The 26087-nt window shown below is 35.6% G+C and overlaps 1 protein-coding gene across 1 annotated transcript in view; it reads right to left on the bottom strand.

Annotated features, from left to right (window-relative positions):
- Positions 1-5363: 5363 nt before the first annotated feature.
- The window catches only part of LOC150110409 (uncharacterized), a 143674-nt gene continuing 122950 nt past the window's right edge, over positions 5364-26087 (bottom strand). Inside the window, exons 3-4 of the mRNA XM_090393556.1 lie at positions 13483-13866; positions 5364-6673 (exon numbers count right to left, since the gene is read on the bottom strand). Of these exons, the coding sequence (XP_090249682.1) occupies positions 6444-6673; positions 13483-13866 (614 nt within the window). The 3' untranslated portion in view covers positions 5364-6443. The remainder of the gene's footprint in view (positions 6674-13482; positions 13867-26087) is intronic.

Raw genomic sequence — 26087 nt, 5'->3', positions numbered from 1 at the left:
GGATCATATTAAAAAAAAGTAGAGTATTCCGTTTGATCCTCATTATTTGTTCAACATTAAATCTCGCAATATTGTTTATGCTGCCCAATCAGAGGTCACACTAATCTCAAGCGATTCCACCAATATACTTTTTATAAAACACATTTTTCAGTCGCCGTTCTACTGATGCATTAATTCCAAGCTTATAGAATACTCTTAATAAGTATATTAACAACCTTTTTCAACTTTCCTTATTTTCAATATTTTAGTATTTTTTCGCTTAGAATTTCAACTGATAGCATGGATTGTATTTAATGTATTAGTTACAAGTGCGAATAGTCAGTGATGCTTTCCGATTTGCACTACATTTCGGTTATGTAACTAGAACTTGGTAAATTTTGAACCCCGTATATTAATTATTAATTACAAGCATTCTTTCAACTATGTAATTAATTCTGGTAAATAAATGTATCTAAAATTCCACCCATTGTAAAAACTAAGTTCCATCTCTAATTTGCATTCAAATTTTAATATTTTAAAAGTTCATTCTTATAAATAATTTTATTTAAAACTTATAATGGTGTATGGATTTTCTATGTTTAATTTTAAGCACAAGAGTTGTTATATTTCTCTTAAATTTTATACACGAATAAATTATAGATGCCATATAATTATTTATCAATCATGTCATATTTTAAATATATCTTAAATAATAAGCTTTTAAGATATGTATCATCTAATATCATAACACTGACATTTCAGAAAGACCAAAGATACTCCATTCTTTTAAGATATGCGAAACTGACTGCGGCCAGTAAATACGGAATAAACTTTTGATATGAAATATTAAAAATCTACTTGACCATACTTATTAACACTGATATGTGGAGATAAAGAATTTCAAGCGTATCAGAATAACACACATTCATACTAACAAATCTCTTTATGTAGAAGTTCGCTCTGCGTGTGCTTTCCTGTTACCATAGTAAAGACGATTGTGGAGACACCTAGCATCAGTTCAACTAACAATACCATTACAACAATAAAACCAACACTTAATGGGAAATAGTAGATATTATACGCACATCACAAGGCAGGACTTTTTATTGGCAGTTGAGAGATGGCGTTAAAGGAGTTGGGTCGATTTAATATCTTATTCTTTATGTAGTAAATCCTATTGGAGAAATAAAAATTCTTTCGCTAGAAATGTTGGTTAAATTAAGTGAATGACTTATTTTTAAAATGATCTAGCAATGTCAAAGAAAAAGTTACATTTGCATATGGAAAATTAGCACTACTTTTATCTAATCTTCTTGATGGCTCTCTCTATTATAAATCATAAGTATTTCTTGTAATTAATATAATGCCACTGAATTTCATTATGAAAGGAAGTGAAAAGACCATCAATTGAAGAATATGTTAAAAACGATCGAGTTAAAAATGGGATAGGAATTATTAAAGAATAAAAAAAAATTAAGCTATTATTACTTCTCAGCTGATAATTGATTTGAAGCTATCATATGCGGATATTACTGTTTGATATATCGCAATTTTCCTCATAAATCTCTTTCTTGATTCTTGCTTTTATCAAATCCCGATGGACACACCCTACTATTTGCATTTCTTGTAGCTACGTGGGCCTAAATTAAAACCTAAGTAATCCCGGTATCCGTAGAAAAGCAAATAAATCTCGTTATACTGAACAACAAAGTTGGGAAACTACAATATGTTTCCTGTTTAGTTACCATGTTGTTTAGTATAATCTGGCAAAATAAAGTATACTGAAATAATCAGATTACTATTGTCTTAACACAAGGTTAAAGAGTCGCTAAAGCGTCTATTTTCCAAGACCAAACAACTGGAAGTGGTGTGAAAACTGAAACAAAACCTGATCCTCTCCACTGGGACTGTGGGAGCAATTGAACAACGGACACTTTCAAACGATCAATTCGTCTGTATGGTACACATTGTATTTATTATTAATAACATGGACTTCGCTAACAAGGATTTCATAAGATGTGCATCCTTGTGGAAGGAGTAAGTTGTAACACCTCTTCGAACCTGTAAAATCTATTTATGGCGCAGTTCTCCGAAATCCATTTTTCTTAAAAATAAATAATAAACAAAGGCCATAATTTTCCTGATTAAAAAAAATCTTACGATTGTCAATATCGTCTTTTTTCTTCCATTCCTATATAAAATTACCACGACAAAAATTAAAATTTTAGAATTCCTTTCGTCTTTACCTTGACAGATTAATTGATTTCGAATGCCAACAGAACTTAATACCAAGTCGTCTAGGATATTCCCGAAGAGATTCCACTCCTTATTTCGGAAACGAGATGTGATTAAACTTTCCGCTGTAGGCAATATTTAGTTCTTACTTTTCTGACAAACTAAATGCGTTGCGTTATTTGCATGGAAAGTTATCGTTTTCGGAATGATTTTTTAGTTGACACCCCACTTCGTTACGCATTGTAAAATACTGTAAAATACTTGAAATGCACGATAGTACATAGGAGTGCTGACTATTTTACAAATAGAACACAATCCTTTAAATTGGAGAGAGCCTATCGAATAAACTGTGCTCGAATAAACTTTGCACCGGACAGAATTCTTTATCCAGAACTGCCGATGAAGAAACCGAGTAGCATTGTCTACATATTGTTACTTGAAACTGCTAATCTTTATCTTTATTCCGTTTTAATTTCAGATAAGCTGTTATAAGCTCCTAGAAAGGCTCATCCTTAATAGAATTGCCCCTAAGATAATATAACAAGTCCCAGTGGAACAGGCCGGATTCAGACATAAACGAAGCTGCTGTGATCAGTTTCTGTCACTCACCACACATATAGAGGCAGGCTACTAACAATGCCGGAAAACAGCTGTATCTTTTGTAGATCTTACCACATCTTATGACACAGTCTGGAGGCATGGCGCAGTCTGCAAGTTGCTCCGTGCAGTCCCATACAAAACAATAGCAAAACTAATCGATAACATGCTAAGCAACCGCCTGTTCCAAGTGTGTATAAGAACGAAAGTAAACAAAGAACACTGGATAATGGATTACCACAAGGGTCAGTTCTGGCTCCCCTCCTTTTTAACTTATACATCGCAGATTTGCCTAATACAGCCTCCAAGAAGTTTTGCTATGCTGATGAGATTGCACTAGCCACCAGACACACCAGTTGTACTACAATGGAAGATACACTAACAAACGACCTTGTAGTCCTAGATGAATACTTCAGCAAATGGTGATTACGCCCAAATCTTAGCAAAAACACACGTTTCATGCTTCCACCTGAACAATAACCAGGCTAACAAAGAACTCATGGTCTACTTCAACCACAAAACTGCAAGAGATTCCCGAAATATCTGGGCGTCACTCTAGATAGAACACTATCTTTTAAACCACATCTCATTAACACAGCATCCAAGCTAAAAACAAGAACCAATATACTGCAAAAACTATGTGGAACAACTTGGGGTGCCTTAGCAACAACGCTTGGCTGCACGGCTCTTGGCCTCGTTTACTCTGCAGCTGAATACTGCTCACCCGTATGGCTGAACAGCGCCCAAGTGTATTTGGTTGATGCCCAGCTTAACTCCACTATGCGCCTTATTTCTGGAACTGTAAAATCAACCCCAACCTACTGGCTCCCAGTGCTAAGCAACATCTCGCCTCCACACATCCGCAGATCCAACTTTCTTCTACATGAATACAGCAAAATCATGGAAATCCAAAATCTTCCAATCCATGAAGACATCCGACCCCTAGAAATAAACAGGCTAAAGTCAAGGCACCCTCCAATCTTTACAGCAAAAAATCTTGCAGAGACAAGTTTCAACATGAAGGAGAAGTTGAAAGAGTCCTGGTGTAAAACTTCAACAGGGGTCTTCCATGAATTAGTGGACCCAACACAAAAACCTTCGGGTTTTGACCTACCTTGGAAAACTTGGTCTGCCCTTAATCGAATCCGCACTAACCATGGCAGATGTGCAGACCACCTTTACAAATGAGGCATGATTGCCTCACCCAGGTGCGACTATGGATCACCCCGCAAGACAATTCCTCATATTCCAGCAGGATGTGTCCAACGTGCATCCAGTGGAAACCTGACAGACTTCATCCATGCTACACCAAGTGCAGTTAACTGGATAATCAACCTAGACATAGAGTTGTAGCCTATTCTTGATTGTCTCTTTTATGACTGTATCATGTCTTATTATTGTACATATGTCTATTACTACGTCCATATATTAAGGATTAATGTAATGTAACTTTTCATGTGTGAGCCATATGCTAAATAAATAAATTAATTAATTTCAGATTATTCTGCTATAGGCAAGCCATGAATTTCTCATTTTGCTGGCGTGCGTTTGATCCGTGGTTAAAACGATAATAAATGAAAAGAATTGCTTCTTCCAAACAACTAGTGACTACATAATTTATTCATCTAAAATCTGCTTTGTGATGTAAGTTTTCAGTTTTCATTTGGCAGTTATTTAAAAGAACTGAAAACCAACTGGAAATCCCTGACAAATATTATCTATAGAGAAAAATTGGAATATGTTTTCCTGAACTGGTTGTGGTTTCCCCTAAATCCTCCTTGAAATCCGCATTGTAGAAAAGTTCGGTTATTTGTTTGATCTTTCTGAATATCATTCTTTCTCTCTCTCTCTCTCTTTCTCTCTCTCTCTCTCTCTCTCTCTCTCTCTTTCACACACACACACACACACACACACACACAAATTTACAATTCAACTCCGGATTAACTGTTTTCTCCTTTTACTTCCTCTTTTTAAAACCCTTTTCTCTCACGCACATATTCTGTAGAAAAAGTCCTCTATTTAATTACCCGCCAGTGATAATTTCGTGCACTCTGATCTGCTCGTTACAAACCACTAATCTATGAGAGATTACTGACTTGTAGTAAAAAGAAATGAGTGGAATTGTTAAATACCAAGATCATTCCAGCAAAGTATTTTGTTACTCGGATAAGAATGAGAGCCTAATTCTCCTACCTGATAAAATTTAATCCCTTCACTCGCCTCAGACTTTCTTATGTACACTTCCCAGCTGCGTATTTTACCATTGATCTGCATAAACATTATATCAGGCCAACGCAATTTCTCAGTGCAGATTTCTCCCTATCTAATATCAAATAAGAGTACTCATTTTGTTGTATGTACAACAAAACCAGACACTGTGGTCCAAGGAATCATTCGACTAGAAAGCTTTTATAGGTTTTTTATTCGTTTTTTTTTTGTTGTCATATGTTTATGTTTTAAAAGGGGTTCCCAGCCATTAATGTCCCTGAGTATCAGCAAATGAGTGCCAAAATCTCTGAACATGTTCCTAATAAATTCCGATATTCTTTTAATTTTCTTTTTTTTTAATTCCGTTTCTGCTAATGTAATCGAAATATACTAAGCTATGCTATGAGGAGGGAGAGAGAGAGAGAGAGAGAGAGAGAGAGAGAGAGAGAGAGAGAGAGAGAGAGAGAGAGAGAGAGTGATCTGTATGATAAAATTCTGAAATCTCCTTAAAGAAAAGATAGTGATTTGGTTACGCACGCTTTGATTTCCTTAAACATTTCGTTGACTTCTGTTAAGCCATAGAACCAGCGATACATTACCGTTCTTGAAAACAGACGCTAGGATCGATAAAACATTTCCATTGGAAATATTCACCCTGGTTAATATACGAGTAATTAGCTTGTTACTATTCGAAATGTAAAAGTGGAAAAATGATTCGACCAAAACTCCTTTAACGCACACGTATATCAAACATTTGATGGTCTGATCCCCAAGGAAAGACATTTATAAAAGAGAGAAAGATAGACAGAGAAAGAGAGAGAGAGAGAGAGTTACACCACTTCAGTAAATAACTGTATAAAGCCTATCGCCTATAACATCTTAACACAGTCATGGGATGTGATGTCCCACTTATAGAAATGGCGGTTCTGTTGCTAGGCGACCACCCTACATACTACATATCATCTCCACAACATTTACATCCCCACCATCAACAACAAATGGACACGGATAAAATTCTTAGCCATTAACTTTAAAAACAAACAGACTCTTGCTTATGGTCGCTGCAAAAAGTCTGGAAGAATGAGGTTAAAGTCATTTGCTAAAACTGGCACCGGAAGCGGTAAAGTGACGTCACCTCTTTTTTTTTCTTGATAAAGCTTAAATAACAAACACCACAGCGACTCTAGCAGGAAGGGATCCCATTAGAGCACATCGTTACAGACAATGAGCATTGACAGCAGCAGTAGTAATAGTAATAGTAGCAACAGCAGCGCCCCCCAACAGCGTTTATTATTTATTTTAGCACCGGTGGCAGATCCCGGCTGTGCATGCCGTGAATGACCGAAGTCTCCTGTGGAGTGAGAACACAAGGAATCATCCGACCAACGGCTGGTTGTCAGATAAAAGTCTAACGCCATCCTGGTCTATCCGGTGTCTTCGTGGCACACCTCCATGTAATTAGGATCTCTGAGAACATCTTTGATCATCTCCTTCAGCATGGTGTAACGTGGGAATATGGGATACATCCTGGCGTCCCTGTACGATATGTGCAACTCGTGGATAATGTTCCGGAGATTTGCGTACTTCTTCAGCAACCGGTAGAGGTCATTGATGAGCTGTGTGTTTTCCTCCTCAATGTGTTGTGTTGTGGCACCTGCAAGAAAAAAGCAGTAAGGATTCACTGATGGATGCTGAGATGGAAAGAGAGGAGGTTTAAAAGGAGAAAATAAAATAAAATTAAAGTTTGTCTGAATAACATTTATATCTCCAGATATGTCTTCCCTCTCTCTCTTGAATATTATCGTCTGAATCCTACTTGAGGAAAATATGTGTGGTTCATCCATACGTGTTTAAATATAAACATGTTGCTAATTCACTTAATCCTATAATTTTCAATGACTAGCAGGATCTCTCACTGCAGAAATACATCAGGATTTGCCAGGGCCGCATTTCTGAATCAAGAAATTAGCTCCTCAGAAACCAAATATCATACATCAATGACATTACTCGTAAAAACATGAAAATGCATTTAAGAAAATATTTATAAAAACGATCATTACTAAATGGATTGCAAAATGAATAAAATTGATGTTCTTCTCTTGATCTTCATACAATGAAACGTAAATTTATTTTAGGTGAAACCGTCAAAGACATTTACTATAGACGACATTTCTTCGTACTTCTATGTTTCCTACTTCGCTGTACAACTTTTGGTTGAATCAAAAATTGATTTAAAGTTTTGTGACTTATTAAAAATTATAATTCAAAAACAGTATCGATTTTTGATTTACGATTTTTGTTTTTAATTCTATTTTCATTCTCTTCTTTTTTTCTTCGTTTCTTCTTTTTTCTTTTACCTTTTTTTTTTCTGAAGAAATAAAGTTCCTTCAAGCAGCTGAAGAAATTAATCTATAATAACTTGTCTTTGTAAGCTTTTTTCCCCTGTTTATACGGAATTGTTTTTCCTACTAGGAATCAAAACATAACTTTCAAACGATGACGATTATTTCCTCCTCTCCGTCATTTAAATTTTAATGTGGGGTATTTGAATTTCAGAGAGCAATTTTCTCAATAAATCTTCTAGAAAAATATTAATAATTTAAGAACGTAATTTCCAGTGACTAAAGTTTCTTATCTAAAACTTTAGTTTGTTTACTTGATAAGCCTTCTCGCCAGTTGGGTTAACCTTTAAATTTTGACTGATTGCTGTTGAAATTTAAAAAAAAAAAAAAAAACAATAATAATAATTTTTTCATCTGTGATGCCTTCACTACTCTCAGTAATATTTGCTAATAAAAGCTCATTAAGCCAAGTCGTTTGAGACTTATTTTTAATTGAAAGCACAGAAAACTTTGAAATTGGCATATTTGTGTGGGTTCCTCCTTGCTTTGATGAATGTATGCAAGCTTGTGCACGTGAGCGTTTTACTTAAAGCTGAATAATTATGAATATTTCGAAATCAGGCAATAAGAGTTTGAGTCACCCTTCTAGGAATTTCTCCAATACACATTACGCTGAATAATTGTATACAAGGACAACTCTTCAACGGCAAAGGAGGTTGAAGACCTTTACGCTGTCAGTAAAACGAAATTCAGTACCTTGTGAAATGGCGTTGGCTCACTAGATTACATATATAATATAATATAATATAATATAATATAAAATTTACAATCTTAAAGCAAGTTTTAATATAATTAAAATAGATATGTGATATACAATGACACCTTTCAGTTATTAATATACAATTGACCCTTGAAGAACGGGGATTTGAACTGCACGGAATTTTTTGAATAAATATATTGGAAAAGTTTTTGTAGATTTGCAATAATTTGAAAAAACTCGCAGACGAACCGCGTAGCCTAGAAATAATCGAAAAAATTAAGAAAAAAAAAAGTTATGGTTGTTATGAACGCATAAAATACTCGTATATGTGGATACTTACTAGTCTATTTTATCGTTTACCAACATAAAAAATACCCAAGTCTGTTATCAAAAGTTAAAATTTATCAAAGTTACGCACTTACAGACCGTACATGGCGCCATTCGCAGGGGGTTATGTAAACAACGTAAAGAAGCAGTATTAAATCATAGCTGCATAAAATTAACTGTTATTAATTAATTAGTTAAATTTAAATAACTAGCATAAAATATTTAAATATATATATATATAACGATTCATTCATTAGTGACTAGGCTAGGCTAGGCTACCATAAGCAATCATATTGCTACTTCTTCGTTATCAATGCATGAATCGTTATACCTGTAAATAAATATAATTATTTTTCACATTATCTTTTCATTTTTGATGTCGAGTGTTAGTACTCTACAATATCTACAGTGTTCTGCATCATATCAGAATTGATGCAAAATATTGATGTACAGGATAGCCATAAAATAACTTTCCCTCTTTGGAGGCATCTAAAACCAATTAACGGAATGAGACCAAATTATATATTGAGACTTTTGAAGGCATGAAGAGATGATTTCCGCGAAAAAAAGATTGAGTGCCAAAATTCGCCGATAGGGGAAATTTTGGCGCTGGGGAGCCGAAAACAAGCAGATAATTACATTGAAGGCAGATAAAATGGAATAATAACATTTCGACGGTGTAAGCGACAGCCGCGTCACTCATTACAGCTGGATATGTGGCGCGTTACAATGATAATTAGAATAATAATAATTAAACTAAAACAAAAACTTGCGAGAGACACAGAAATTAATGTAGTGATTGAACTCACAGGAAATAATGTTTTATTCATCAGAATCAGGGTCCCCTGGGCCACATACACGACTTTCAATGTGCTGACCTTTCTTGTGTACAACAAATTGCATCCAGTGTGCGACATGCTCTACAGCTAAGCGTAAGGAGTCGGATTGGATGTTCATAACAGCCCGTTTTATGTTCTCTTTCAAGACATGCAAGTTGGGAACGCCACCAACATACACAACGGATTTCAAACCCCCACGGCCAAGTCATATGGAGTGATATCCGGGGATCGAGGCAGCCATGCCGTTGGAAAGAACTGACTGATAATTCTCTCATTACTGAAATGCTGGCGTAAAAGGCGCTGTACTGAACGTACAATGTGTGGCCGTGCTCCATCCTGCATAAAAATTATGGAGTCCAAACATTGTCTTTGCTGCAATGCAGGCATGACAAAATTTTCCAGCATTCGTCGATAAATCTCTCCAGTATTGGAGCAGGTTACAGGACCTGTAGGGGTAATACGCTCAAAAGAGTATGGTCCTATTATGAAATCGGCTGGGAATCCACACCACACGGTTACTTTTGGAGAATGCAGTGGTACTTGCTGGATCGCTTGGGGATGTCCAGAGATGCCCAAATTCTGCAGTTGTGAGTGTTGACCGACCCATTCAGATTAAAATGAGCCTCATCATCCCACAATATTCTCCAAAGTCAGCATTGCCGACCTCCATTCGTGCAAGAAACACTAGTGCGAAGGTCATGCGCTTATCATAATCTGCGGTACATAATGCTTGCATACGACTGAACTTATACGAATAAAAGTGAAGCATTTTCTGTAAGATTTTCCAGACTGTACCATAAGCCATATCAAGTTTGTGAGCTATGGCACGAGCCCTTGGACCAGTACTGGTCCCTGTGTCGTCGAACACTGTAGTAGCAACGTCTGTTACTGTCTCTTCTTGCACTGCTTTCCGTCCTCTGCCAGGTCTAACTCCTAGTGATCCAGTTTCTTCAAACTTCTTAATCATAGCTCTCAGTGCTACAGCTGACATAGGACCTGTACACAGGTTATGAAGCCTTTTAAATTCCAGAAGGGCAGCTACGACATTGCACTGTTTAAGGTAATACAACTTAACATGTAAAGCACGCTGAGGCAAGGTAGGACGCATATTGAGCACAATTCGTCAATCATTCGAATAACTACCTGAACGTTCTGAATTCCTTTTTAAGTGGAATTGGTGGCCCTGCTGTCACATACGCATAGTAAAATTTGCATATCCTTTTTTGCCCGCGTTTACTGCAAATATTTGACTGCTTTCGGCTCCGCCAACGCCAAAATTTCCCCTTTGGGCGACTTTTGATACTAAATCTTTTTTTCGCGGAATTTATCTCCCCATGCCTTTGAAAGTCTCAATATAAAATGTGGTCTCATTCCGTGTATTAGGTTTAGCTACAGATACTGCCAAAGAGGAAAAGTTAATTTATGGCTACCCTGTAGATTACTGACAGACAGACGATTCATCTTGTAAACAGACGACCTAATAGTATGGCTGCCCCATTCCAAAGTTTTACATGTCAGCATTGCTGTGTGCTTGTATATGAATATGTATTTAAAATGAATAAAAGAAATAAAGGATATCAGAGAATAAAAGAGAAAAAAAGATAAAATATGGGTGGTGGATATTAACGGGTGACGTATATTTGGGGGAGGAAGCATTTCGTATTACGAATATCAGTTAGATCAACGGTGATTATTCATGGATTATTTATCGTTCATTTTTTATTCCTCCTTTCTTTTCCTTTTTTTTAAATAGGTGAATTATTCATCTCAGACTGTCGATGTTAGTTATGTCAGTTGTCCCAGAATGCTCCGATTTAAAGTTTATATATAAAATGGATCTCTCAAACACATTTGGTATTGTAAAAAAGTATGAATTCGGGTACTTCTTGGATTTGTGGTGTTGTCACCTGGAGTAATTGAAGTTTCCTGATGAGAGACCGCAAGAAACCAACTAACATCAGTGGGTCAGTAAGAAGATTTTGAAGATTCACTCGTGTGCACTGAGAAATACAAATCTCCTGTAGAATTTTAAATCTTGATTGCCGGAGGTAGAGGTCGCTGGTCGTTGTCCAACAGTAACTTCAAGAAGTAACTTTGAAGAGGTCGGAGCTCTAAAGATGTTCTTTGTTATTTTTTCATGTCAATCCCACGCACGAGAGTCTAGAGCCTTAGCATATCTGTGCAGCATATAAACAGGAACCTATTGAGATGTTTTTGGCCAACTTGAAGTGCAGTTTTTACAGAAAGCTGCAGGAAGAAGACGTTTAAAGCAGATGGAATTAAAGGAGAGGATGAGAATGTGTTTGAAATCAAAACCATGGAACGGATATTAATCAGATGTTGGTCGTGTTTTATTGACTTGAAGGAAAGTGGAAGAATAGCAGCCAGTTCAGTGGAACCATTTTGACCTTATTTTGAATCATCCCAGAAGCTAGCACTATTCCATAAGTGAGAACAATATTCTAAGGTAGGGCGAATTTGGGATTCAGGTATTAGAAGTTAAGCAGGGGAGAAGTAATATCTTGAGGGTAAAAGTACATGCATTTTTTTAGACATAGAGGAAGCTATAGATGTGGTTTCCCTATCGAACTGAAGAAGGTAAGACAGTCCAAGAAAAGATTTGATCTTCAGTGGAGATCTTAATACCATATTTGGTGATGATAATTATATTTCTACAAAGTCTAGTTACTAGCTGGTTATTGAGTACAGAAGAACTGCAGCACTGAGTTTCAACTTTCGTTTCAACAGTCTTTGAACTAATGGTCGTAATGAAGATTCGACTGGGTAAGGAAAAGTGTTGAGTGACGATGAATTGTGAATGTTTTCTAATTGATATCTTTGTAATGACATTTAGCATTGTGGAATCCTTCAGTGGTTTGAATTTAGGGATATGTTTAAGACATTTAAGAATAGAACGAGGATTAAGCAAAATCCTTGCTTCATTCTCTGAAAGATAGTCCTTTGACCAAACATTCCGCGAATAACATAGCTTGGTGGAAAGGCTGGGTGGTCGTTCGAAATATTATAACACATACTGTTTGACTCTAGAGCCCAAGAGAAGGGGGAGATGTTCGGAGGAAAGGAGTTCAGTGTATGGCATTGCAACATTCCACAACGTGGAATGGGGTGATAGCAAACATACTATTTAACTGTGCGAAAACATAATCATCACCATTTGAAGGAGGCTATTCTCCTGAAGAGGAGCCACAAATTATTTCACCAAAATAAAGCTCTATTTCATCGAGTCCAGGTTTAGTAAAAGATACAGAATATGACTTCACTAGACATTGCTTCTCTCTCTCTCTCTCTCTCTCTCTCTCTCTCGACTAAATCAAACGACCATGAATATTACGTCATGCAGCACGTTCTCACAGTCATTACTTAGAGGCACCTTTGAAACAAATGGACGCAGCTGAAAAAACGTGTCTGTGGTTGGAAAGATCAGGATTTATATCCAATCTAGGATGCGAATAACTTTATAAAGGCTTTTCAAATAAAAGGCGAGTTAGCTGGAAGTGGGAACTTTCTTTCCTCATACATTTTTCATCCGCCAACATATGTTGGAGTAGCTGAAATTAGATGACAATATTAATTCATTCTGTTTAAGTAATTTCGTGTGGCAAAGAGCAGGGAGAGTGTGAGGCATCACGTCTGCACACATTTCGGAATCGTGTTAAAAGCGACCTTGTAATTCAATGGAAAACGAATGAGATTAAAACAGTGTAGGGAATTGAAAGTTTTCTCTGGAATGCGTGAGTCAGAGTGGACTTTCCTTTAATTAAGTGGGCGATCTTGCAATATGGGATGTAACTTGAGGAAACAACGAAGGATTATGGCTTTTAAAATGATTGCGAATGAAAGAAACAGCGCTGCCGCCGCCGTTGTTTTGAGTCTATACTCGTTTTGACTTACTAGTATTATAAAAGCAGTAAACGAATTACTTGCAATTAACAAGGATTAAAAGACATTCCTTTTGGGAAACGACTCAATTTGACATCTACGGATTATGAAGAACACACTTTGAAGCGAAAGGAAGCGAAAAATTCCCCAGACGAGACGAACAAAAGGTCATAAATGCAGTACCATCCTTTTGCTTTTCAATTTATTTCTATAATCACAAGTTTGGATGCCATGATTGCATAAGGTTCTAGCACGCACCTGTGTCGAGCTACAAGGACCTTCAATTCAGACTTACCTTCAATTCTTGCCTTCCTTTCTCGTTCTCTGGCTTCTTCCTCTGCTTGTGTTGATTGAGTCTTGCCCGTTTCTCCAGGTTTAGTTTCGTTTGCCTTTTCGAGTACCGCGCATGCGCGGAGGACGTAGGTGGTCACCTGCTCTTGTTTATCCTGTTTGGGGACGTCTAAGAGGACCCAATATTGGGCGTCTAATTGGATCACTTCTTTAATCATGGCCTTCAGTATGGTGTACCTGCGAAACATGTTCCGTTCAGCCTTGGACGTGTCGTATTTATCGTGAAGCGTGGTTAAGGCAGACTTGACTGTGTTGTAGGAAACATTTACCTTCCCTGTCACGATTCGTAGGCGATCGTTCGTTTGGATCACCCCTTCTCGGGTGTGATCTGAAAAGAGAATTAAACATAATAAAATCTTGGTTTCCTCTCTCTCTCTCTCTCTCTCTCTCTCTCTCTCTCTCTCTCTCTCTCTCTCTCTCCATGTTTACGATGCTTACCCTAATTTAAGTATTCTTGTTAGAATACTGCGCTTTCCTACTACCATAACGAAATTTTATGTTGACATATAATTCTAATAAATAGAAGTATTCGGTTCACTGATTTTTCATTTTTGGTTGAGATATTTATCTTTATTATATTAAACTAATATACTTCATTGTACAGTATTTTTCTGTTCTCAGTTGTTGCTCGAATAAAATGCTTAAAAAACAGTTAATTAAAAAAAACGTAAACATAGGTAAAAAAAAATCTTAATATCAAAATCTATTAAAATGCGGTCCAGTTGAATTGATATTAACAACTGTTCTAAATTTCCATCCAAAAGAAGCGGCGGTAGATTTTTAATTTTTTAAATTTTTATTTTCTTTATTTTTTGTATTGTTTTGTTTTTACGTATAACACGATGTGTGATGAAAAGAAATTTCCCGTTTGCATTTTTTTCTCTCTAAGATAATAATGTCATTTTCATCATATTTTCAGAAAAACGAACTTTCTGAATTCTATTCTACAGCGTTTGAAGCATAATATGATTCAAGAGCGTCATCTTGTTTTCAAGTCTGTCATTTCTGATGGAGTAGAAATGCAAATGATACAACACACATAACCATCCTTTAAAAACACATTACATCTCGCATAAATTAATAGCAAAGACAAGAAATCTACCGTAGTATGCTTACATTTAAACAAAAATGGTAAGTGTTACGCATTAATTTAAAAATACGATGGTAAATTAATTCCTTTAAAGATAGAAAATAAGCAACGTATATTTCAAAATTCAATGTAAGAAGTTTTTAATATTACTTTTCAATATCGAAGTTCTGAAATAAGCCACTAATGAACTAATAAATTCTGTTCCGCTTCCATCAAATGGAAAAGTGTTGAATTAAACTGCAGCAGTTCGATCTAGCAGACGCAAGACCAGAAATATTTTATCGCCCTTCGTATTACAAAATACCGAATAATAAATCTTGGACCACACTTAACAGAAATTTGGTTCTAATTATTAAACGCAGCCACATGAATAGTATCATATTTTTAAATAACCGTTTCACAGATGTAAGAAAAAACTAAATATAATTTATTACTCCTATTTATTTCGCTCAATATGTCAAGACGTTCTTTCATGGAGAAGGTAGACGAACTGTAACAACATTTATATTCTGGAACGAGTCAAAAAGCATGAGTATAATATCACGTGTCTTGGTTGCGATTGTATTAGAGTTCAGAGACGTGGGTATAGATCAGTGGTTCTCAAACTTTTTTGTCTGGCGGCACACTAAAATCAATAAATAAATTTCACGGCACCCCTAGTGTTATTTGCGTTTTATAGAGTGTAAAGTGCCGATTAATGGATTCTGAAAGACTCGCATATATAACCCATAAATAAATTGATATTGCAGATACTAAGGATATGAAGGAAAGTGTGTTTAAAAGAAAACAGATTTTATGTAAACTAAATTGGTTTATTTTCAAACAACCCCAAAACATACAAAACAAAAGCTATTATAAAGGTTCAGATAATAAAATATGAACTTAATGTGAAATACGTGCCTGGTGTTGTTTGCATATTTCTTTGATATTAGGCCTTGTTTTTAAGAGACATATTCTCATCTCATTTTCAAGGGCCTTTAGTCTTTCTCTCTTCTTTGTTTTAATATTTACGAGTGCAGAAAAACCCAGTTCACACAAATAAGATGTAGAAAATTGCAATAAGATGTTAAGTGCTTTGAATCCTATCTTGGGGTACTCCTTCATAGTTGTTATCCAAAATGAATTCAGACACATTTCTGAATGCTTCAATCTCAACGTACGATCGTTACTTATATCAATTAATTCTTCGGCTTCTATAAGACTTAACTCACTCATTGCTGATGTTGACTCTACAAATGGATTTCGAATCCAATCGTATAAATCGACTGAAATGTCTGGAAAATAATAGTCAATTTTTTCTTCTAACGATGTTAAATGACTGTAAATATGTTTTTGCAGATCAGTGTTCTTACATTTTCTGGAGGCAACGTTAAGGACCATTTCTATATTGTCGGTGCTTAATTTTATCTTCCACATTTTTATTTTATCTTTAAAAGCTTTAATTTTATCTGTAGATGTCAAAATATTCTCATTTCTTCCTTGCATGTTGGAGTTCAGCTTGTTCAGATGATCGAATATGTTTGTTAAATAGGCTAGTTTGGAACACCAAAAATCATCTTGTAATAAGTTATAGAATTCTGGTTTGTCTTCATTTTGGAAAACATTAATATTTCTTCTTTAATTTCAAAAAAAAACGATCCAATACACGACCTTTTGAAAGCCATCTTACTTCGGTATGAAGAAGATTCTTATAATGAGATTGCATCTCCTCACATAGTCCTGCAAATATTCTAGATTTTAATGGTCTGGCCTTGATATAATTAACCATCTGAATGATTTCTTCTAATACACTTTTTAATTCAAAGCTTATTGTCTTTGCCATCAATGATTCACGATGAATGAAGCAATGAATCGTTATAATGTTCTCATTTTCTTTTCTAGCAAAGGAAACAGACCCTTTTGTAATTCCAACCATAGAAGGTGCACCATCTGTACATATACCCACACAAGTTTTCCAAGATAGACCATTTGTATTAAAATATGTGTTCATTATATCAAAAACATCTTTTCCCGTCGTAGTTTTTTCGAATTCCTTGCAGCATAGAAATTCTTCGATAATTTTATAATCTTCAATGAATCGAGTAAAAACAAGTAAGTGTGCTTTACCACCGATATCATTTGACTCATCTAACTGCAAACTGAAAAATTTTGATTCGATTATTTTGGTTATAACTGACTTTTCAATATCGACTGACAGATCATTAATATGTCTACTCATAGTATCATTTGATAATGGAATCTTCTTTATTTCTTCTTCTGCTTCAGTACCAAAAATTGTTCTCACAATTGCTGAACAGGCCGGACGAATCAAGGTTTCGCCGATAGTATGAGGCTTAATTTCCTTCGCAATCATTTCAGCGACTAAATAACTCGCTTCTTGAACTCGGTCGGAAATTGTGAACTTTCTTACAAAACTTTTACTTTGTTTTTCTTGTAATCTTATTAACTCTTTGAAATATTCAGGATTTTTATTCGACAAGTTGTCATGTTTTGTGGAGAAATGTCGCAATAATTTGCTAGGAACCCTAGCCTCATTTGATAGAACCAAACCACACAAAATACACTTAGGTTTGGGAATTAATTTATCACCACACCACGTAAATCCAATTTTTAGATAGCTCTCTTGATATAAACGAGTTTTTACATTCTTTTTCATTGTTCCCTTTTTACATTAACTTATTCTTTCTGTTTCTGTTGTTTCATTAGTGCTTTTTTGTTTCTGAACGATAAAAATAGTCAAATCTTCATTAATGCAAGTATCAGTTTTTGATAATTTATTAGTGCGAATTAGTTCGTTAGCTTTGCTACAAGTAGACCTTTCTTGATCGTCAGAATCTTCACTTCTTCTTTTTTTAAGGAAAAAATTATTCATGATTTTGAAGGGCATATGTAACTTTAATATTTTATTTTAAAATTTATTTCAAGTAAATAATTTTTTTTCCGGATGTAAAAAGGAAAAACATTTGTTTATACGATGTCTCTCGTTATAGTTGGAATATATAACAATAAGAGAAACCTCTACTCACTGAATTTAACGACTTTAATATCGTACTTCGTTTATTCTCACCGATGACAAAAGACTCATGATTTTGTTTAGGGGAAATGATCATGTATAATACTTGTCACACTGAACAGAGAAATACTAAAACAGATAGCAGGGCAACTAACCATTCATTAGTTCATTTTCCCCAGTATTTATGTGCCGTCACATATCTAGTTACTACGACACGTGGTGATCTAATGAAATCCCAGGATATAATATGAGTGATGCAAAAAATTATAATTTTTATACATGCTTCATCCATTAAAATCAAAATATATAATTTTTTTGTTTTTGATTTAGTTATTTGTGGCAAATTGAATATTTTGCTTTTTTCAAATAAACGATTCAAAATTTTGCGGCGCCCTTGTGGCATACTTGCGGCACCCAGTTTGAGAACCACTGGTATAGATGTATAATTAATTAATTCATTAAAAATGTTCACAATTAACAGTATTCACTTCCCAAAACTTAGAGACAGGCATACAGTCTGTCTGATTAAGATTAGGACGGTGGCATAGGGATTCACACGATTCAAAAATTAGACGATCAGTTTTGAACTTACTATAGTATAGCATCTCTGTGAACTCTGTGTTTAAGAACATCAAGTTCTTAACTTGATGTTCTTAAATTTTAAGAACATCAAGTTAAGAACACCAAAGTAGAGGTGATAATGTATCTTCGATATGCGGTAAGAAAGATGACAACTTCCGGGCTACAAAATATATCTGCGAAGGGTCCTATTTGTTCAGATGTTCTTTTAAGGTAGAATACGCTGATCCAAACACCAGATTGCAGTCTGGAAGAAGGATGATAATTATCAAATATTTTCTTTTCTCGCTGCATCCATTAAGTAATAGAATAATATTTACTTTATTTAATTCTTCTAGTGGAAGAGACTCATGAAACAAATTTTGCGAGATCGGTGGACAAGGCTTTAGATGATTACTTTTTTTTGTGAAGGATGATGATGTGAAGATGCGTGGATATATCTGCCTCTAAAGGATGGTTTCCTGTAAACTGCAAATTCAAAGTTACCAGCAGAGTTTCTTTCTTATTCTTTCTTAATCCTCCTCTTCTACCTTTTTACCGTATAAAGGTTTCTTATTCTTGCAAACACAACCTTCTCGAGGATAAGGTTGGCCCTATGCGTCCCTATGTCTGTAGATGAGTGTTCAAGGGACAGTTTACCTGTTCTGGGGGACGAAAAACCCGAGGTTTAAGCTGGAAAAACCCCTACCTCAGTATGAGACCCACTAACTCACCTTTAGTCGAAAGAGACACCAGATAAAGGTTCTTCACGTCTTGGATGGGAATCGAATCCAGGTGTTTCCGGTCAAAGGGCTTCGTCTATAACGACTGAGCTACGGAGGCTCACTAGCAGAGTTACGATGCATTAAAGTACCCAAAAAAGTGAAGATTGCTGTTGCATTCACTTTGAATCCAGTACACTTACTGTATAGAGAGACCCTTGATGCAGAAAATATTTGATAATTATCATCCCTCTTCCAGACTGCAATCTGATATTAAAAGGATTCGCATAAAGGATTTGCAATCTGATGTTAAAAGGATTCGCAAAGTAACATCTAAACAAATAACAAGGGCCCTTAGCAGATATCATCTGTATACCACTTTCAAACCAGCCTGGAAGTTGTCATCTTTCTTATCACCTATTAAAGACACATTATCACCTCAATGCTTGCCTGGTGTTTATCAAAAACCTTGTTCTTCTCATCTTTGCTACTTTGGACAAACTGGCCATTCTGCTGTTATTAGAATCCAAAGATATTAAGGTTGTGTAAGATTTTTGGAGCCTGAAGGCACAGGCCTTACTTCTGATTTGGGAAGTTATTGCTGTTAACTATTTATAATTTTTAATTAATTAATTAATTATACATATATGCCCAATTCTCTGAACTCCGAAAATGATTCCTCCTACTCTTCAGCTGCGACCGAGACAAGTGATATTATACGCATGTTATATGACTCGTTCATGTGTTCATAATTTAAATATTGTAGCCAATGCTTTTGCCTTCTCCCAGAATGAAGCTAATGATATAAGCGAAATACACAGAAATAATAAATTATATTAGTTTTATCTTACATGTGGGAAGCTGTTATTTAAAACATTATATTATGTCTAACACGCATATCTCTAATAAACATCTAGTAGCCCCATGAATATTTGTTGCAATTATACTATACAGACTTTATGATGCTATAAAGAAAAATAGATTTGTCTTAAATGACAAATGAAGGAATTAGCAAAAGAAAACGTCGAATCTATAACGTTGAACCGAAAATCAGTGGAAGTTTTAAAATCACGTAAAAAGTCAATTCTGCAACGTGTCCTCTGCTAAAATGCTTTTAACAAATAGTATTAAAAGCAAGTTTATTCCACTTTAGTTAAAAAATAAAAGTATTTTAAGAGTAAAATAAGAAAAAAAGAGAAAAATTAAAGGAAAATCTTATTTATTTAAATATATTTAAATTGATTGCATATAAAGTTATTTAATTTCATGCCACCAATGAATCAGACTTGCTATTGGCTTGCACGTTCTCAATAATCACATCATTATCGCTAATCAGGCACCTTCTAAACTCGATTTGACTTAATCATTCCCATAATCACTTAGATCATTTATAATCTACTCTGGCTTACTACACATCCACTCAAAGAACGATCACAATCCTAACAGCTGAAATAGACGAGGCTTTAACTGCAAATATTAATATTAAAGAGAACGAATCTATTTAAAGCTAAGTAAGAAGTAATTAAATGAAGACTAAATTTCTAAATTACTGATCTCTACTACTGCAACTACATTCGGTACGATGCTCGTCTCTAGGCAATCTTTTGTTTTGTAACTTTCTCGAAGTGCTAATCATGCATTTAGGAAAACAAGCGTATGATGTATCCTATGAATATGACTACGGCCTATTAAAATAATTTTACCTCCTAAAAGATATATCTGAGAAATGCGGCCTCTTCTGTTTCTAGGCTGAGCGGGATTAAAATAAAAAATAAACATAAAATAAAACGCAAATGGATTCGAAATCATACAAAGTTATGTGAATAATGTAGATGAATAAAGCGATAAAGCATAGGATGAAAATAACTGTGAATTTCGATTGGATTAGATAACGAATGACGTCACTGTACAAGAATGCTAGCGCACTATTTGTCGATGGAACTGAAGACCAAATTGATCTACTCAGGTGACAGCTTCATTTATTTATTTACATGTTTAATATGCAATCGTTCCTCATTTGCAGACGTTGGTCGTAAACAGGGGCGACTCGTACATAGGCACTGCGGAACTGCAGCATCCCAATTTTTCTCTATCTATAAATATAGTTATTAATTTATTTATATTTGCTTGTAATATTTAATTTTATCATCAACAATCCTTTACAATTCTCTTATTTTGTATAAAAAATTATAAAAATCCATCTTGCAGCACTGTGTTTACCACAGTGTCATATTGCTACGCGCGCAAACAAATGCATGTCATAGTGAGATGCGAGCTATTAGCGTAATGCGGCACTGTCCGTCGCGCAGTTCCACTGCTACTGTTTATATGCAGTTTGCTCCAGTAGTAGAGTGTTCGTAGTGCTTATCGTGTTTACTCTGTCTCTTTAAATATTTGGACATTACAATTAAAGGATTTAATTGTAATGTCCAACAATTGTAAATCCATTCCTTTAATTGTAATTAAAGGAATGGATTTTATTTTTAAGTAATTTTTAATTATACCAAACTGTATAATTTTATCGATAACAAACAATCTTTTTTCATGCGTAATTTTTTTTTTAATTTTTACCATAATTTTGATATTTTATCCAAACACGTATACACTGTACTTACAGTGTGTATGTATGTTTCGAAAGTTGCAGCATCCCTACGATTTCAAGCCATGAGTCGCCATTGGTCGTAAAACTCATCACAGTTCGTCCATCATGCTATTAAAGTTTCGTCTACCATGGCGCTGAAGTAGCAGAGATAGTTAAGGAAGGGAAAACGAAAGCAGCACGATGAATGGATGACGTTAGTGACGTGGTCACTAACATCAACATGATGTTATAATCGGTTCTCTCTCGTAAACAAAAATGAACTTATGGTTACGGCCGACTGTTGACAGAACCAGCCTGTATTTTGACTGGCTAAACGACGACATCAGTCTGTCGCTAGTCTGACCGAAAATGTCAAGACGATGCAAACTCACGGGTTTCCGAGTTTCAATTATAGCATTCCACGAGGTTAAAGATCAGCGAACGATAACACGCCTTGCGGGGTGGAGTGCGACGAGTCGGAAAGTTTGAGCTCAAAACTAGACGAGTGAGAGAAAGCGAGCTCAGAGGGGAAGGAGAGCGGTTCCGTGAACGAGGTAAGGCCGCCTGTCGCTACGATGAAACCGTAATGAAGTGACGACGTAGTTGTGCAAGAGAGGAGGGGGATGGATAAAGGTCACTGGACACTGTGGTCTCGCTCCGTGTATGTTCACAGGTTACGACCACAGGGATAATAAAATAATCGATAGCGGTACCGAGCTCGTGCGTGCAGACAGCGAAGTGCCTGTTTAGGTAAACGGTGCTTTACTAAATGTACGATTTAATGTGCGACGCCTGAAGTGTTGCTTTCTTTTTCTTATTTTTTTGAATGCAAAATGCATAAACACCCTTTACTGTTTATTCTTCATTTTCGAGTCTTCTCACATTAGTGTGTATGTGTGTGTGTGTGTGGGGGGGGGGAATTGGAGGGGATAACAGCGCATAATAATCCTCCATTCTGCTTGGTCGGATTTTATTAATTCTGTAAGTGAATCTATCAACACCGACTCGATTTTTGTTTCAACCTGATCGTTTGAAGAGGTGGAAAACAAATTGCAAAACTTTCAAATTATAGATTACGGTAACTCGGCTTTGATTATTTAAATTCGATATTAAAATCTAACGAGTCATCTCCATTTTGGGTTTAATTGAGCCATTTTAATTGTAATCTTATGCGGAAAAATTTTATGTCCGCATTGCACATAAAACTGAGACGTAGTTTGCCATGGGATCCTTAGGGGTCTCATGCCAGTCCCAAGCCTGGATAAAGGAGGAGGGTCGGTCAGATGAGTGTCGATGCTCTGACCGTAAAGAAAACACACGATTATTATCTGATGCCTATACAATCAACAGCTACAACATCCCGGCTCGGGCGTCGCCCGGATAAACAAGGCCCGCGATACCAATGGAGCGATCGGCGTTGGATCGAAAAGTGGGATACCGAAACGAAACAGAAACTGAAACTAACAGAACTGTTATCAGTAGGAACGTGGAATGTGTGGACACTCTGAATGTCAGGAAAATTAGAACTGCTTCGTGAAGAGATATCAGTGGGATATACTGGGATTGGCAGAGATGAGATGGACATCATCTGGAGAGATCAATGGATGCGAAGTAATATGGTCAGGACATGACACCATGCACGAAACAGGAGTTGGCTTCCTTCTTAGCAAAAGAGCTCGAGAGGCACTGTTGGGCTACAAACCAGTCAATGAACGAATGATAGTAGCAAGCTTTCAGGCAAAGCCATTCAACATATCAATAGTCCAGATATATGCACCCACATCTGACAGCACAGATGAAGATATTGTCCTATTCTACAAAGATCTGACAGAGACAATAGAAACAATACCAAAGCAAGATGTACTAATTATTGAAGGAGATTGGAATGCCAAAGTTGGAATAGATAATGATGGTTGGGAAAGAGTCATGGGAAAATATCGTTTCGGAGAAAGAAATGAACGAGGTGAAAAATTGTTAGAATTTGCTGTGGACCACGAGATGATGACCTATAACGCAAGATTCCAACAAAAGAAGTGTAGAAAATGGACGTGGCAATTAAATGATGGGAAAACCAAAAACATGATTGATGTGATTATGATTAAAAGAAGATGGAAAATATCAGTACAGCAATGTCGAATTTTCAAGGAGCGGATATAGACTTGGACCATAGTTTAGTGATTGCAAATATCAAGTTGAAATTAAAAAAGAAATATAAACCCCAACATCAGAATAGAGGAGATACAGCACGAATAAGTGAAGCAGAAATAGGAAGAAGGTACAGAACAGTTTTTAGAAATTAAACTTAAAAGTGTGGAGAAAGAAAAAACTTGAATCTAAGATTGAAAAGAGTAATGAAGGCGATAGAAGACGCAGTTGAAGAAACAGTACCAGAAGAAGAAGAAGATCAAGAAGAAATGGATTAGACAAAAAACACTAAAGTTGTACAGGAGAAAAGAATGTTGAAGATAAGTAGGGATACATCAGAACAAATAGAAGAGCAATATAGAAGAAAGTGTAATGAGGTGAAAAAAGCAGTCAGAATGGATAAGATGAAATGGTTAGAAGCCCAATGAAACAATATAGAACAGTATTATGGAGAGCATAAAACAAGGGAGGTATACAAAATGATCAGAACCATTAATAGAAAGTTGCAACCCAAACAGACCACAATTAAAGATGAAAAAGGCAAAGTATTGATGAATGAAGAAACAATTGTACAGCGGTGGACAAGATAATGTAGTGAGTTATATGAAGAAAAACTAGATTCAGATAGCGTTGGGAAACTGACTGAAGAATTGAAGCAGATATCACCACCAGTTAATGAGCATGATATGGACATTTTAAGAGGAGAGGTAGAAAAAGCAATAGGACGGCTAAAACACGACCTGGTAACTATACATTACTGGAGAAATGATTAAATATGGTGGTGAAAGTATGGTTACAGAAATGCACCAGCTATCTAATATGGTCTGGAAAGAAGGGAAAATGCCAGAGGAGTGGGTGAAATCAATATTAGGACATTACAGAAGAAAGAAATAAGCTAGAATGTAAACATTATAGAACAATTGCCTTGATAAGTCACCTTTGTAAAGTGATGATGATCATATTGAAAGAGAGATTGAGAACACAATTTGAAGTATACCTTGCGGACGAGCAAGCAGAATTTAGGAAGGATAGAACTACAATTCAACACATTTTGGCAATGAGGTTAATAGCAGAGAAAGCTAGGAGAAAAAACAAAAGCATATATACTTGCTTTGTTGATTTTCAGAAAGCATTTGCCAGTATTGACCAGAAAGTGACATTAGCAGTTCTGGAATCCTATGGAATTGATAAAAAAATTAATAGCTATATTAAAAGATGTTTATCAGAATGCAGTTGCAGCAGTTAGAATATGTGATCATTTGGAGAAATGGTTTAAAACAAGCAGAGGTACTAAACAGGGAGACCCAATATCACCAAGCATTTTCATCGCACATTTAGAAAGAGCAATGGATAAAATGAAAGAAGATGCCAAAGGAATATTTGTACACGGAATGAGAATTAACAATCTGAAATTTGCAGATGACATTGTTATTATTGAAGAAGACGAAAGAGAACTACAAAAAACACTGAAACTGTTAAATGAGGAAGGGAAGAGATTTGGACTTGTTATGAACTTGGAAAAAATAAAGACAATGGTATTTGTTGAGAAGAACATGAAACAAAAGATACAAGTGGATGGAACTGATATAGAAAATGTAGAACAATTCATATATTTGGGAAGTAAACTGACATATGACTTGGACTGTAAAAAAGAAATAAAGACCAGATTTGCAAAGGGAAGAACAAATCTGAAGGCCATGGATAACACTGGAAAAGTAAAGTGATCAACCTGCAAACAAAACTAAGAGTACTGGGAACATGCATCTTCAGCGGTGTACTGTATGGATCTGAAACGTGGGTAATAAATAAGGAATCAAGAAAAATAATTTTGGAATTTGAAAGAACTTGTTACAGGAAGATTCTAAGAATAGGATGGGTGCATAAAATCACCAATGACGAGCTTTATCAGAAGATACAACCAAAACAAAATCTAATGCTGAAGATTATAAAACGGAAGCTACAATTATTTGGACACATCTGTAGAATGAGTGAGGACCGGAAGATATTTATGTTTGGTATTTTGGATGGTTTAAACAGAAGAGTAGACCATACAGGTAATGTATAGACGATATAAAAGACTGGTGTGGAATGGGTGTAGAAAAACTGCGACACTGTGCACTGGACAAAGAAAGGTGGAAGAAGATAGTGAAGCAGGCTTCGGATATCAACGGGCAGTGAGCCCATGGTTCGTGATGATGATGACTGCACGTGAAGCAAACATTGAAGGTCATAAAAAAGGGATGCACTTCGTAATAGCATTTTTGCATAGCCGCAACAATTCTTAAAGCAGTTTTTAAGTTAAGTACTGTAAATATCATTTCTTTTCGTCTTTTTTTTTTACCTAATTTTGCATTACAGAAAATAGTTGAATACATTTTAAAATAGCTATTTCTAAACTTTCATTAAACTTCATCAAGATAAAGAAGAATAATTATATCGT

The sequence above is a fragment of the Typopeltis vanoorti genome, chromosome 1 (assembly GCF_054136105.1).
Source record: "Typopeltis vanoorti isolate ZY-2024b chromosome 1, IOZ_Tvanoo_1.0, whole genome shotgun sequence".
Classification (NCBI taxonomy): Eukaryota; Metazoa; Arthropoda; class Arachnida; order Uropygi; family Thelyphonidae; genus Typopeltis; species Typopeltis vanoorti.
This window is presented reverse-complemented; position numbering and strand designations above follow the sequence as displayed.